This window comes from Eurosta solidaginis, chromosome 1, assembly GCF_040869045.1.
Source record: "Eurosta solidaginis isolate ZX-2024a chromosome 1, ASM4086904v1, whole genome shotgun sequence".
Classification (NCBI taxonomy): Eukaryota; Metazoa; Arthropoda; class Insecta; order Diptera; family Tephritidae; genus Eurosta; species Eurosta solidaginis.
In genome coordinates, this window is record NC_090319.1 from 260,054,623 (window position 1) to 260,069,877 (window position 15,255).

Genomic DNA, 15,255 nt, shown 5'->3' on the forward strand with positions numbered 1-15,255 from the left:
CAAATTGTGTAAAAGATTTTTCATACAAAATTTGACAGCTCGTGCGTAAACTAGATAAATTTATACGTTTACACACTTTATAAGGCATTTATACATTTACATGAGTCCCCCTAATGTTTTCACCTTTTATGACTCCGCCATCAATCAGCTTTGCCAGCATAGTTTGAAATTAATAATCAACATAAACGATTTGATTTCGTTTTGATATGGCAGAAAACGAAACAAAATCATTTCGTTAATTTGACGTTCTTAACGTTAATAAACGAAATGAAATGACTTTGTTTCGTTTATTAACGTTAATTATCGTAACGAAATGATATCGGTTCGTTGGTTAAGCACGCCTGCTATATAGTTTGGCAGCTTATTTTGAGTTTATGTTGCGAATAGAGTGGAAGGCAGTGGACTAGGCAGTCGAATGACATATAATGAAGGAATGGTGTAAGGAGTCTTTTCAAAGTTAAAAAAAAAATTATGAAAGCTTTAATATAAATAAAAATATTGTTTTAATAACAACAAAAACGCCTTATATATTCTATATACATAAATTCGTAAGGATTATCTCACTTTAAAATTTGAGCTAAATAATCTAAAGTTTTTTTTTGAAACTGAGTCGAGAAGTGTGAATGTGCGAATTTTCACCGATCACCACCCTACAAGACGGAGGTAACTACCCCTGCAAAAATCGTGTGACCAAAAACGCACACAGCCACACGAATTTTTGACAGGGGTGACGATTTGGAATGAAAAATTGTGCAAATGAAATAGCATGCTGACAAATTTTGCTTTCCCACAATATATCGTGCTCTCTCGCACCTATTATTTTCTTAGGGATAGCAAATACGTCATTTTTGCGTGCAAAAAATTCGCCATTTCTAATTCTGCAGAAAAGTGGAAAATTTTTTCAATTTGTGTGATTTACATTTTGCAGAAATTAATATACGGATTCTTTAATATTTTTTGGTCTACTAAAGTGTGTTTTAGCAAAAAAAACTCATATCAATGTGTGCATGTTTATAAAGAAAGAAAGTGAAATATGTAATTGCATAGTATAAATAATCGTGAGCAATTTTAATGCAGAATAGTAAATTTTGATTTCCACATACATACAAGAAAAAAATTCTTGTTGCCATTAAGATTTATTATCCAAAATTGAAAAACAAAAGATTAGAAAATTCGGTGTAAAAAAACGGCTATGTGTGCAATAAAATAGCCTCTCTTGTTGAGATACCCCTCCATGGTCTCCATTAATTATTGTGACGGAGGTGTGTTTGCAGCAGCAAAGTGAACCCAAACAGTGTAGGTCGTGGTGGTTGTTGTTCGTGATCCGCATCAACTGGACCAGGTGGGGCAATGACGCCACATCCAGTTATACCAAGGTATATACCACAACAGCAACCGGGTAATGCAAGGCCAAGATAGCAGCAACAACCTCCCAAGGCTGGCTATCATAGTTGATTTATAAAAAAACAGTGTTGTGCATCTGTAATGTTTAAATATTTCCTCTGTTGAAACAGTTTCCACGATTCACTGTTCAACGAAAGCAGCAGCCAGCGTATGCCACCACCGAACAGCTGATAACAAAAACTTGGATGCACAGCAGTTTAAAGCCAAAATGGAAGTTGAGGAAATATCTGAAAATAAGGTAAATATATGTTTCGCGTTATTAACAAAATCGCCCTAAATTTTATGAATTAACAGATCGCTACGAACGACAGAGCACCCGAACGTGTGATCAAAGAAAGCACTACAGAAATTATTGCCGGCGGGGCCGTATTCTACAATCCAGTACAAGAATTTAATCGTGATTTAAGTATTTCAGTACTTAATGTATACACAAAACGGTTGATAAGAGAGCGGGAAGCGGCGGCGCATAAAAATCCACAAAATACAAAGGAAAGCAAGCAATGCTAATGACAAGAAACCATACACGGCTGGTGGTGTAAAATACGACGGTGGACTGCGAATATTGGAAGCGCTTGCTGCAACAGGTTTACGTAGCATAAGTTATGCAAAAGAAGTACCAGACGTGCGTGAAATTGTTGCAAATGATCTATCTAAGGTGGCAGTAGAATCCATTAGCGTAAATATGCGACACAATGGAGTGGAACATTTAATTGTGCCAAGCGAAGGGGATGCAATGTAGGTTTGATATACGAATCAATAGCTAGTGATTTAACTGTAATAATCAATAATAAAATTCGCAATAGGACTCTCATGTACCTTTCAACTTCATATGAGAAGCGTTTCGATGTTATAGACCTAGATCCTTATGGTTGTCCGAATCGCTTTCTGGATGGCGCTATACATTCACTGACAAGTGGGGGTTCATTAATTGTAACTGGGAATGATATGGCTGTGCTGGCAGGCAATACGCCTGAAGCCTGCAATGCCAAATATAGTTCTGTGCCTTTGCGTATGAAATGCTGCCATGAGATGGGATTGCGTATACTATTGCATTGCATTGAAACGCACTCTAATCGTTATGGAAAATATATTGAGCCACTTTTGAGCATTTCTGCCAATTTTTATATACGCGTATTTGTGCGTATGCATGAGGTTGGTATACAGCATTTTGGCCTTTTACCACAATCCATTACTTACCATATCTTTATATTATGAACACAGCAAACAATGAATGGTATTTCAATGCACTGGTTGTGATACCTATACGCTACAGCCTATGGGTATTGTAAAAGGCAAGATCTCAGATAAAGGCAATGCGGAAGTAAAATTCGGTATACCAACTGGACCAAATGTTAATACAAATTGTGCGTATTGCGGTGATAAACATCATGTAAGTTTCAACTATCCCACTTAAGTATTTAAACTCGAATAAATCAAATTATTTCCTTCTTACTTAATTGGTGCTTAACCGTTTAAACGGTTATGTCCGTTCAAAAAGACGCGTCAGTCGCTTTTTCAGAGGGTTAACTGGCACCAATTGTTCACACCAAATTGTTTCTTATATTCCCAAATATAGATGGGCGGTCCACTTTGGTCGCATCCCATACATGATCCAACGTTTGTTGAAGAATTGCTACAAATCATAGAAGAAAAACCGCTAAGTGATTTGGCCACACAACGTCGTTTAAAAGGTGTGTTATCGGCGGTATGCCTGAACTTGTATTGGGTACATGAGTTTTTATGTAAAAAATATTCATCATATCCAACATCAATACCTCGCATTCAATTGTGGACGCTGTACGCACTATATTGGGTTCATGTAATACGGACAAGCATATTCTTGATTCCAGTGGCAAGGCCACAATTTCAAATGATGGGGCAACCATTAAGAAACTATTGGATAAAATAATAACACAACGTAGCGTGCTCAAGTGGTATAAGCTTATCTGGAAAAGATATTTCGTAACGAAAACCCTGGAAGATTACCGCGTCTTGTCTGCTGTGGTTCAACAAAATATAACGTTTTGATCCCTGGACCACGAATCCGAGAGTGGAAATTAAGAATTTAATTTCTGTCACAAGATATTTAAAAAAACCGCAAAATGGCCACGGAGCGCTCCGAAACCGGAGGTGGGATCCATAGTATTTTTGTGCAGAACAGCTTTCTGCATTGGGGGCCTTCGGCCGCGCTTATAAAAAATTACCCTGGGTGGGTCCAACACCGGTTTGGAGACCCAAATTATATCCGCGCAAAACACTTTTACCCACAGTTTTTCTTGTGGGTACCACAAAATCATCAAAATTACAATATCCACATGAAAATTTTTAATTTTGTTTGCAAATATCTCCGAAACGAAATAAAATTTCCAATTTCCGCTTTCAGATTCGTGATCCTGGGTCCAAAGCGCGTCTTTTGACACCTCTCCCGATATTTTTAGACGAGTTTTAGCAGTTGTGAGCTAAAGTAAAGAATTACCCAAATTTTTTATTATGATGTCATGGATGATGTCATACTGCCGACGTCGGAGTTAAAGCTGCTGCAAACCTTTGGGGGTGTCTTTACCGTTAATACAACAACAACCTCAAATAAAGCCGTAACATCCGTGATCGTTGGACTTTTACGTAAAAATATGGGTTCGCATAATAACATATCGCTCATTTACTTCAATGGTGTCATAACTCCAAAAACACAATTTTCCAGGAGAGCCATTCAAAGATTTTAACTGCCATATGTTGCCCATATAAAGGCTTATTTTCATTGTGCTATAGTGGTAAAGTTTTAACTGATCACAAAGATTTTTTTATGCAACATAGATTATGATATTGGGTACGTTTATATGTTATTAACTCAAAAGTCATGTTTTTTGAGTTATGACACTATTGAAATAAATGAGCTATATGTACGTGCTCCTACTACTTTGTTCGTGTTCGGCACGATGTGAACGTGTGATTGAAGGTAATTTTCCTTATCGTATTCTATCGGTGACTATTCGGCCCCTTAACGCATGACACACATCAGGACTTAACAAAAATATTCTTACCTTTTTCCTCTCCATTTTCTTAACTTTTTAAATGAATAGATTTCTTAACTCATGTAAGAAGGCCTTCAAATCAGGCAAAGTTGCTCTTGCCTCTGAAGAAAGAAGACTTGAGGCTCATGAGGCGAGTGTTTACGAGGACATTCCCTCCGGGGGTCTCATGCTTAGTGCATGCGTTCGTTTTTGCGCGCGCGTAGCTAAGGCTCCGTTCCCTCGAGGAAGCATAGTTATCAGACTTAGAGCCAGGATTTTAGTTGTTACCTTGAAAACTTCTAGTATTTGCCAATCGGGCTTTTCCGTTTGGTCATCATACCGATTCTGGTAACATTGCGGACACATACACCCTATATGAAGTGCTTTGACCGGCCAGCTCAAGTAAACCGTTTACATTAAGGCTCGTCAAGAACTAATTAAAATTATGTAGAAAAGTAATTCATCTGAAATGAAATGTACAAATGAAGCTCATGTTCGGTTACACCCGAACTTAGACACCCTTACTTGTTCTACCTGTTTCAGAAGTTATTTTATTCATGACTTACATTATTGGGCGCTAAAGTAAAGAATTACCTTTATATCTTAATTGCCTGATTAAGAGAATGCGAGAGGTACACATGATCTACCAGCAGGAAAGGCGCGGATCCAAGCACGGGGCTGTAAATTGTCGAAGATTATGTGTAGGTCTTACAACCTTAGACAAACAAAGTTACTTATATCATTAAAAAGGGAGGCCTGTAGACTCATGACTGGTATTCTGACTCGTCACTGCTTTCTGGCGTCACATGCCTTTAAATTAGGCTTGGTCAGTGCTAGCAGATTTTGTATGTCGGGGTTGATTCTGGATAGGTAAGAGTTTAACCTGTTACAGTATCCAGAACGAAGTTGAGCTAGAGTGACTCGCTTTTCTCTGGGGAGTATGCGTTCCTCTTCCGCGAGGTTTGGATACTTTTCTTTGAATACTGGATTCACCGGGCAATTCCTAGCATAAAGGTCCGACGCTTGTTTATGGAGTTCACCAAGGACCTGCTTGTGTTTTTTCGCTTCATACGGCTGGGTTCTCAGGAGCCGTATTTCCTCAAAATGCTTACGGAGATGACTCCTTAGGCCCCTAGGCGGTGCTGGTTGACCAATCAGATGTCTATTGGGATGCTCAGGTTTCTGGGTACAGGAACTGTTTGGTCAGCATCTCATTTCTCTCCCTGATGGGGAGTATTCTCGCCTCATTATGCAGATGGTGTTCTACGTACATAAGAAGACAGCCCGTTGCAATTCTGAGAGCAGTATTTTGGCAGGCCTGTAGCTTCTTCCAGTGGGTAATTTTTAGGCTTTGCGACCATATGGGTAACGCATAGCACTTAATCGGCTGGCTAATTGCTTTGTGTGTAGTCATGAGCGTTTCTTTATCCTTTCCCCAGGTACTGCCAGCGAGGGATTTGAGGATTTTGGTACGGCTCTGAATTCTCGGAACAATTGCGGCTGCGTGCTCACCAAAATGTAGGTCCTGATGAAAGTCACACCCAAAATTTTAAGGTGTAAGACAGTCGGTAGGGTAATGTCATATGGTCGACATTTGGCGCGGCCATGTTTTAAATAAGATCACCGATGATTTGGTTCGTTACAATATCAGGTTTCGCGAGGCGACAAAAATGGAGAGATTGGGGAGATAGCTGTTTATTTTATTACAAAGCTCATCGGTGTAGGAAACAATAGCATAGGCGTAGAAGCAATAGTGACTCCTGGTGGTAAAGGTAGCTATTGATATGTAGAAGTTAAGCAGAAGTTTGAATATGAGTTTTTTTAAGTTATTGCAAAAAAAGCGTTGAGGATTTTTATTATCTTACCAGGTACCTTCGTACATGTTTCTAAGAATGAAGAATAAAGCCTATTCAAACTCAATTTTGACCAGGACAAAGCCGCTGAGACTTCGCTATACTTTAACATACAATACGTTACCCCATTTTAGCACAACTATCATTTTTTGATTTTATTAAATTTTAATAAATGTTTCTTCCTCTACAGTTCCATTTCGGTATTGGATGGTAAATATGGCTTTCGCATTTTCTCCATCAATAATTGTGACGAGGTGGAACAAATCTATGCGCGTAAATCGCAACATATTATCTTGGTCGAGCGTTTCTTCAATAGCTCTCTACTGGTGATGGAACAGCAGAGAAACCCAACTGTTTACAAATGTTACACTTCAAAAAGAATAAAAATATCTGTCATTGCGTCTACGGCTCAATTCCCCATAGTATATGAATGAATCGAACGCACCTAATTGTCTGCCCAACTGATAGTATACATATTCATCAAATCGAAAATATTGCACCAAACGAACTGGGTCTGAATACTGAAACAGTACACATATTCAAAATCGATGAGAACGCTGTGATGATGGTATAGGGTGAGTTGTTGAATAGCATACGAAAACCACTTTAACCCATCTATATATTTGCATTACAGCTAAAGCTTTACAAACAGCAAAAATTGCTTGCGCCAAGCAATTGGAAAAGGCAGTGAAGCATTCATCACACTGTACGGATGGTGCAAAGTTAGAATCTGCTGTTGCAACTGCTGCCACCGACACAACGGTCATCTCTACTTCGCCGAGTAGCGGCTCGTCCGACTATCTATCGAAGACAGTATAATAATATCTTTTGCCAACACAGGTTAGCGATGTGCTTGCACAGGAAACGATTTCAATTGGAAAACGAAACCCAATTAAGCGAGTTTATGTTATTATTAAAGTACGTACTTCTTTTTTATATGAACTGTATTAATTTAAGTTACAATTTCATGTACATATACAATAAAGTATGTCGTGTTACGATTGCTGTTGGAATTAGATTTGAAACCAATCAATATTTCTGCTAAGGGTTGCAGAATTATTGCTGGAATGATTAGATTTAGAACAATAATAAGTCTTACTCAATTACTAGTCCTACATTTTTAAATTCATATTTTACTTTACTTTATTACTTTCAAATTCAATTACGACAGCAATCGGTTTCCACGACACCTTTGAATATTCTTCATCAGAAAAAAAAGAGTAAATCTAATCTGAATTTCTAATTAGCTTTAAGTTTTAGATTTAAATTGATTCAAATAATTATAGTTTTTTCTAAAGCTTAAAATTATTTTCTGTTCGCTTGGAAAATATTTCAATTGGAAAACGAAAACCAATTAAGCGAGTTTATTTATTATTAAAATACTTACTTTTCTTTATTTGAACTGTATTAATTTAAGTTACAATTTCATGTACATATAAATAAATAAATAAATAAATAAAGTATGTCGTGGTACGATTGCTGTTGGAATTAGATTTGAAACCAATCAATACTTCTGCTAAGTGTTGCAGAATTATTGCTGGAATGGTTAGATTTAGAACAATAATAAGTCTGACTCAATTACTAGTCGTACATTTTTAAGTTCACCAATTACGACAGCAATCTGATTCCACGACACGTTGAATATTCTTGATCTGAAAAAAAATAAACCTAATCTGAATTTCTATTAAGCTTTAAGTTGTAGATTATTCAAATAATTGGAGTTTTTTCTAAAGCTTAAAATTATTTTCTGCTCGCTTAGAAAAGATTTCAATTGGAAAACAAAAACCAATTAAGCGAGTTTATTTATTATTAAAGTACTTACTTCTTTTTTATATCAACTGTATTAATATAAGTTCCAATTTCATGTACATATATAATAATATTGAAAATAATAAATATTGAAAATTCAATTTTTTTGGTTCATATTTTAATCATATGGTTGCTCCAGGTAAAGTAAATCTGTAGGTAAAATTCATGTTATATGACGGTTATATAAATGGTAAAACCGCAGTAAAATTGATTGTCAAATGACTCGAAAATGTAGAGTGAAATGGCGGAGAATATGACCGCCATTTGACGAGCATTGTGACGTGTGTGAACAGCACAGTACTATGCTCACATCCTATAGGTGGGAGCGGAATGCATGATCACATTAATAGGAACGAAACGGAACATTTGGTCACAAAACCTAATCGCCCCATGCAAAAATGACTATGAATATAACCGCTGCAGAAAGTCCCTGCAAAAACGCTCCACGTCATTTTACTAGTCATTTTACGGTCATTCTGACTTTCTGCAGCGGTTATATTCATAGTCACGTTTGCATGGGCGTGATGAACTTTTGTGACCAAATTTTCCGTTTCGTTCCTATTAATGTGATCGTGCATTCCGCTCCCACTTATAGGATGTGAGCATAGCACTGTGCTGCTCACACACGTCACAATGCTCGTCAAATGGCGGTCATTTTTCCGTCATTTCACTCTACATTTTCGAGTCATTTGGCAATCAATTTTACTGCGGTTTTACCATTTATATAACCGCCATATAACATGAATTTTACCTGCAGATTTACTTTACTGGAGCAGCCATATGAATAAAATATGAACCAAAAATTTTGAATTTTCAATATTTATTATTTTCAATATTATTATATATGTACATGAACTTGGAACTTATATTAATCCAGTTCATATAAAACAGAAGAACTTTAATAATAAATAAACTCGCTTAATTGGTTTTTGTTTTCCAATTGAAATCTCTTCTAAGCGAGCAAAAAATAATTTTAAGCTTCAGAAAAAACTCCAATTATTTGAATAATCTACAACTTAAAGCTTAGTAGAAATTCAGATCAAGAATATTCAAAGGTGTCGTGGATCCGATTGCTGTCGTAATTGAAGAACTTAAAAATGTACGACTATTAATTGAGTCAGACTTATTATTGTTCTAAATCTAATCATCAAGCAATAATTCTGCAACCCAAAGCAGGAGTATTGATTGGTTTCAAATCTAATTCCGACAGCAATCGTATCACATCCCTTATTATATATGTACGTGATATTGCAACTTAAATTAATACAATTGATATAAAGAAAAGTAAGTACTTTAATAATAACATAAACTCTCTTAATTGGATTTTGTTTTCCAATTGAAATCTTTTCTAAGCGAGCAGAAAATAATTTTAAGCTTCAGAAAAAACTTCAATTATTTGAATAATCTACAACTTAAAGCTTAGTAGAAATTCAGATTACGTTTACTCTTTTTTCAAATCAAGAATATTCAAAGGTGTCGTGGAATCCGATTGCTGTCGTAATTGATGAACTTAAAAATGTACGACTTGTAATAAAGTCAGACTTATTATTGTTCTAAATCTAATTATTCAAGCAATAATTCTGCAACCCTTAGCAGGAGTATTGATTGGTTTCAAATCTAATTCCGACAGCTAATCGTATCACATCCCTTATTATATATGTACGTGATATTGCAACTTAAATTAATACTGTTGATATAAAGAAAGAAAATACTTTAACAATAAATAAACTCTCTTAATTGGTTTTTGTTTTCCAATTGAAATCTTTTCCTGTGCAAGCATATCGCTAACCTGTGTTGGCAAAACATATGATTATACTGTCTTCGATAGATAGTCGGACGAGCCGCTACTCGGCGAAGTAGAGATGACCGTTGTGTCGGTGGCAGCTGTTACAACAGCAGTTTCTAACTTTACACCATCCGTACAGTGTGATGAATGCTTCACTGCCTTTTCCAATTGCTTGGCGCCAGCAATTTTTGCTGTTTGTAAAGCTTTAGCTGTAATGCAAATATATAGATGGGTTAAAGTGGTTTTCGTATGTTATTCAACAACTCACCCTATACCATCATCACAGCCTCCTCATCGATTTTGAATATGTGTACTGTTTCAGTATTCAGACCCAGTTCGTTTGATGCAATATTTTCGATTTGATGAATACGTATACTATCCGTTAGGCAGACAATTATGTGCGTTCGATTCATTCATATACTGTGGGTATTTGAGCCGTAGACGCAATTGATATATTGTAACATTTGTAAACAGTTGGGTTTCTCTGCTGTCACCATCACCACTAGAGAGCTATTGAAGAAACGCTCGACCAAGATATGTTGCGATTTAAACGCATAGATTTTTTCCACCTTGTCAGTTATTGATGGAGAAAATGCGAAAGCCATATTTACCATCCAATACGGAAATGGAAATGTGGAGGAAGAAACATTTTATAAAATTTAATAAAATCAATAAATGATAGTTGTGTTAAAATGGGGTAAAGTATCGTATGTTAAAGTATAGCGAAGTTTGAATAGGTATCATTCTTCATTCTTAGAAACATGTACGAAGGTACCTTGTAAGATATTAAAAATCCTCAACGCTTTTTTGCAATAACTTAAAAAAAACTCATATTCATCAAATTTCTGTTTTACTTCTACATATCAATAGCTACCTTTACCACCAGAAGGAGTCACTGTTGCTTCTACACCTATGCTATTGTTTCCTACACCGATGAGCTTTGTAATAAAATAAACAGCTATCTCCCCAATCTCTCACATCTATGAATATTTTTGCCCAGATGTGTACGTAAATGCGACAGCACTGGATCGCTTACAGCAAAGGTGCATTCGCAGTATTCGCATTTGTATGGTTTTCCACCGGTATGAGTACGTATATGACGGCGTAGATTTAGAGCGTAGGTAAAGCTTTTTTTTTTTAAAAGCTTGTTGTCGCTGAAGTTTCACTGCCTTTTTGAGCGCTTTGAAAGCTTATGTGTGATGATGCATCATCACCACCCAAAGAACTATTAGACTGATCTTCGCAATTTTCCTCTAGTATAGTAGATGGTCTGAGAAGTCTCACCATTTTCAAAGGTGAAGTTTGTAAAGTGGTATCGCCCACTATTGTGGAGTCCCACATTTTAGATGGCGCTTCAATATTTTCTAGTAGTGTTACATCAATACTTTTTAAAGGAGTTTCATTATCCAATTGATGCTGCTCCTGTACGCATAAGTCATGCAATAGACGTTGCAGTGATTGTGCTTCTTCATCTATTTCTTGTAGTTCTAAGATTATATTATTAAATTTATACCACGCAATCTTATCAACTTTCAATATGTTGTATATTCACTTACCTTGTTTACAAGGGATTTTAAAATAGTTTCCATCGGCGCTGCGCTTTTTAGCGTCTTCTTTAACCATATCCTTGTTCTCGCTATGTATGTACTTAAATAGTGTGCTGTTAGGATCGGATGCTGTTTTATCACACATTTTTTCCAAAGCCATAAAACTTTCATCAGACGTGCGTTGCTGTTGGCATTCAAATATAGTTTCGTCACAAGATGCCTTAGTTGAAAAATTATAAGGAATCCTCTTTATAGTGTTTGCATTGTTGGATTTATTTTCATCCTCCATTTCAAATAGTTTGTTCATTGCATTTCCGCTAACAGCAACGTTACTTTCATGTTGATCCACATTCGCTACATGAGGAGCTGCGCGTGCTTCTAGCAAAGTTTGTAGATCCTCCTCTAAATCCAAGCTAAAGCGTTGGCAAGATACCGGCTCTTTAGCAGGCGTTGTAGCCTTTCTAAATGTGTTCGTGAATCGAGAAAAAAATATTGAAGATATTGTTTGTATTAATTTTTAATAATAGGTATATATTACCATGCTAAAGTGATTTATCTTTTTAAAAGTAAAGTAATAAAGTTCTACAAGCTAGTAGCTACTTTTTAGTCAAAGATTTGGAAAAATTTCAAATTCTTATATAGTAAGCCAATTTACTCTACAGTATTTAAAACATCCATCTCCATGCTCACTCGAATGGCTCATCATAAACAAGCATGCAATTTTAATGATATATTTATAAGCATTTACCGTTGCATGACAAGTAATTTCTTGACTTTTGCACGCCAAGCTTTATTTGCTTGAAATTTTTCCAATCCAGACATTTGTATTCAGGAAAATTGAAAAAGAGCAACAAATATCCAAGTTATATTTTGTTGAACCACAGCAGACAAGGCGCGGTAATCTTCCAGGGTTTTTGTTACGAAATATCTTTTCCAGATAAGCTTATACCACTTGAGCACGCTACGTTGTGTTATTATTTTATCCAATAGTTTCTTAATGGTTGCCCCATCATTTGAAATTGTGGCCTTACCACTGGAATCAACAATATGCTTGTCCATATTACGTGAACCCAATGTAGTGCGTACAGCGCCCACAAGTGAATGCGAGGTATTGATGTTGGATATGATGAATATTTTTTACATAAAAACTCATGTACCCAATACAAGTTCAGGCATACCGCCGATAACACACCTTTTAAACGACGTTGTGTCCAAATCACTTAGCGGTTTTTCTTCTATGATTTGTAGCAATTCTTCAACAAACGTTGGATCATGTATGGGATGCGACCAAAGTGGACCGCCCATCTATATTTGGGAATATAAGAAACAATTTGGTGTGAACAATTGGTGCCAGTTAACCCTCTGAAAAAGCGACTGACGCGCCTTTTTGAACGGACATAACCGTTTAAACGGTTAAGCACCAATTAAGTTAGAAGGAAAAAATTTGATTTATTCGAGTTTAAATACTTAAGTGGGATAGTTGAAACTTACATGATGTTTATCACCGCAATGCGCACAATTTGTATTAACATTTGGTCCAGTTGGTATACCGAATTTTTCTTCCGCATTGCCTTTATCTGAGATCTTGCTTTTTACAATACCTATTGCCTGTAGCATATAGGTATCACAACCAGTGCATTGAAATACTATTCATTGTTTGCTGTGTTCATAATATAAAGATATGGTAAGTAATTGGATTGTGGTAAAAGGCCAAAATGCTGTATACCAACCTCATGCTATATTTACACTTCGCTTGACTACTATGCATACGCACAAATACGCGTATATAAAAATTGGCAGAAATGCTCAAAAGTGGCTCAATATATTTTCCATAACGATTAGAGTTCGTTTCAATGCAATGCAATAGTATACGCAATCCCATCTCATGGCAGCATTTCATACGCAAAGGCACAGAACTATATTTGGCATTGCAGGCTTCAGGCGTATTGCCTGCCAGCACAGCCATATCATTCGCAGTTACAAGTAATGAACCCCCACTCGTCAGTGATTGTATAGCGCCATCCAGAAAGCGATTCGGACAATCATAAGGATCTAGGTCTATAACATCGAAACGCTTCTCATATGAAGTTGAAATGTACATGAGAGTCCTATTGCGAATTTTATTATTGATTATTACAGTTAAATCACTAGCTATTGATTCGTATATCAAACCTACATTGCATCCCCTTCGCTTGGCACAATTAAATGTGCCAAGGGAATCTACTGCCACCTTAGATAGATAATTTGCAACAATTTCACGCACGCCTGCTACTTCTTTTGCATAACTTATGCTACGTAAACTTGTTGCAGCAAGCGCTTCCAATATTCGCAGTCCATCATCGTATTTTACACCACCAACCGTGTATGGTTTCTTGTCATTAGCATTGCTTGCTTTCCTTTGTATTTTGTGGATTTTTATGCGCCGCCGCTTCCCGCTCTCTTATCAACCGCTTTGAGTATACATTAAGTACTGAAATACTTAAATCACGATTAAATTCGTGTACTGGATTGTAGAATACGGCCCCGCCGGCAATAATTTCTGTAGTGCTTTCTTTGGTCACACGTTCGGGTGCTTTGTCGTTCGTAGCGATCTGTTAATTCATAAAATTTAGGGCGATTTTGTTAATAACGCGAAACATATATTTACCTTATTTTCAGACATTTCCTCAACTTCCATTTTGGCTTTAAACTGCTGTGCATCCAAGTTTTTGTTATCAGCTGTTCGGTGGTGGCATACGCTGGCTGCTGCTTTCGTTGAACAGTGAATCGTGGAAACTGTTTCAACAGAGGAAATATTTAAGCAATAAAGATGCACAACACTGTTTTTTTATAAATCAACGATGATAGCCAGCCTTGGGAGGTTGTTGCTGCTGCTATCGTGGCCTTGCATTACTCGGTTGCTGTTGTGGTATATACCTTGGTATAACTGGATGTGGCGTCATTGCCCCACCTGGTCCAGTTGATGCGGACCACGAACAGCAACCACCACGACCTACACTGTTTGGGTTCACTTTGCTGCTGCAAACACACCTCCGTCACAATAATTAATGGAGACCATGGAGGGGTATCTCAACAAGAGAGGCTATTTTATTGCACACATAGCCGTTTTTTTACACCGAATTTTCTAATCTTTTTTTTTTTCAATTATGGATAATAAATCTTAATGGTAACAAGAATTTTTTTCTTGTATGTATGTATGTGGAAATCAAAATTTACTATTCTGCATTAGAATTGCTCACGATTATTTATACTATACTATTACATATTTCACTTTCTTTCTTTATAAACATGCACACATTGATATAAGTTTTTTTTGCTAAAACACACTTTAGTAGACCAAAAAATATTAAAGAATGCGTATATTAAATTCTGCAAAATGTAAATCACACAAATTGAAAAAATTTTCCACTTTTCTGCAGAATTAGAAATGGCGGATTTTTCGCACGCAAAAATGACGTATTTTGCTATCCCTTTGAAAATAATAGGTGCGAGAGAGCACGATACATTGTGGGAAAGCAAAATTTGTCAGCATGCTATTTCATTTGCACAATTTTTCATTCCAAATCGTCACCCCTGTCAAAAATTCGTGTGGCTGTGTGCGTTTTTGGTCACACGATTTTTGCAGGGCTACCACCAATGATAGGGACCTGAAGAATGTATTTAAGCCGAATAAAGTAACGCAATACAACACTGTGGACATGGAAGCACATGACAGCACGCACAGCTGTCTCTTGATGTATACATTTTGACCATGGTTCAATCAAGTTCAATTATGTACAGGTTGGCTCATCTCATCAGCTGATTTTATTTATGTCATTGCATGGTCGAAGGGATTGTCAAAAGGA

General features: G+C 36.6%; 2 protein-coding genes across 11 annotated transcripts; one reads left to right on the forward strand and one right to left on the reverse strand.

Annotated features, from left to right (window-relative positions):
- The first annotated feature begins 703 nt into the window (after positions 1-703).
- On the forward strand, positions 704-8,178 carry LOC137237208 (tRNA (guanine(26)-N(2))-dimethyltransferase-like). Of its 6 annotated transcripts, XR_010948866.1 has the most exons (8): positions 712-1,376; positions 1,515-1,642; positions 1,699-2,139; positions 2,208-2,556; positions 2,626-2,794; positions 2,981-4,360; positions 6,459-6,843; positions 6,903-8,178. XR_010948866.1 is itself a non-coding variant. In XM_067760567.1 (7 exons), exons 2-4 carry the CDS (start codon positions 2,133-2,135, stop codon positions 2,659-2,661), a joined length of 396 nt encoding a protein of 131 aa, XP_067616668.1. In that variant the 5' UTR covers positions 704-1,642; positions 1,699-2,132; the 3' UTR covers positions 2,662-2,794; positions 2,981-4,360; positions 6,459-6,843; positions 6,903-8,178. The 6 variants fall into 6 exon arrangements, 4 of the variants coding, with proteins under 4 accessions (XP_067616668.1, XP_067616665.1, XP_067616666.1 ...); XM_067760567.1 differs by having other exon boundaries at positions 704-1,642; positions 1,699-2,143; XR_010948865.1 differs by having other exon boundaries at positions 713-1,642; positions 1,718-2,139.
- Positions 8,179-8,880: 702 nt separating this feature from the next.
- Positions 8,881-14,977, reverse strand: LOC137237205 (uncharacterized). 5 transcript variants are annotated; one of them, XM_067760557.1, is made up of 9 exons: positions 14,058-14,977; positions 13,587-14,001; positions 13,141-13,518; positions 12,902-13,070; positions 12,603-12,715; positions 11,420-11,871; positions 10,738-11,350; positions 10,132-10,432; positions 8,881-10,072 (listed from the first exon to the last, which is right to left on the reverse strand). In XM_067760557.1, exons 4-7 carry the CDS (start codon positions 13,025-13,027, stop codon positions 11,001-11,003), a joined length of 1,041 nt encoding a protein of 346 aa, XP_067616658.1. In that variant the 5' UTR covers positions 13,028-13,070; positions 13,141-13,518; positions 13,587-14,001; positions 14,058-14,977; the 3' UTR covers positions 8,881-10,072; positions 10,132-10,432; positions 10,738-11,000. The 5 variants fall into 5 exon arrangements, with proteins under 5 accessions (XP_067616658.1, XP_067616657.1, XP_067616659.1 ...); XM_067760556.1 differs by having other exon boundaries at positions 10,132-11,350; XM_067760558.1 differs by lacking the exons at positions 13,141-13,518; positions 13,587-14,001; positions 14,058-14,977 and having other exon boundaries at positions 10,132-11,350; positions 12,603-12,793; positions 12,902-13,021.
- Between the last annotated feature and the right edge of the window lie 278 nt (positions 14,978-15,255).

Excerpts from the sequence above, each read along its gene's own strand:
- LOC137237208 (XM_067760564.1), top strand. The coding sequence starts at position 2,087 with ATGCGACACAATGGAGTGGAACATTTAATTGTGCCAAGCGAAGGGGAT. Across the intron at positions 2,140-2,207 it reads CCAAGCGAAGGGGATGCAAT|GACTCTCATGTACCTTTCAA; the intron begins GTAGGTTTGATA and ends AATTCGCAATAG. Across the intron at positions 2,557-2,625 it reads TATTTGTGCGTATGCATGAG|CAAACAATGAATGGTATTTC; the intron begins GTTGGTATACAG and ends TTATGAACACAG.
- LOC137237205 (XM_067760557.1), bottom strand. The coding sequence starts at position 13,027 with ATGCTACAGGCAATAGGTATTGTAAAAAGCAAGATCTCAGATAAAGGC. Across the intron at positions 12,716-12,901 it reads ATTGCGGTGATAAACATCAT|ATGGGCGGTCCACTTTGGTC; the intron begins GTAAGTTTCAAC and ends TCCCAAATATAG. Across the intron at positions 11,872-12,602 it reads GACACAACGTCGTTTAAAAG|AAAGGCTACAACGCCTGCTA; the intron begins GTGTGTTATCGG and ends GAACACATTTAG.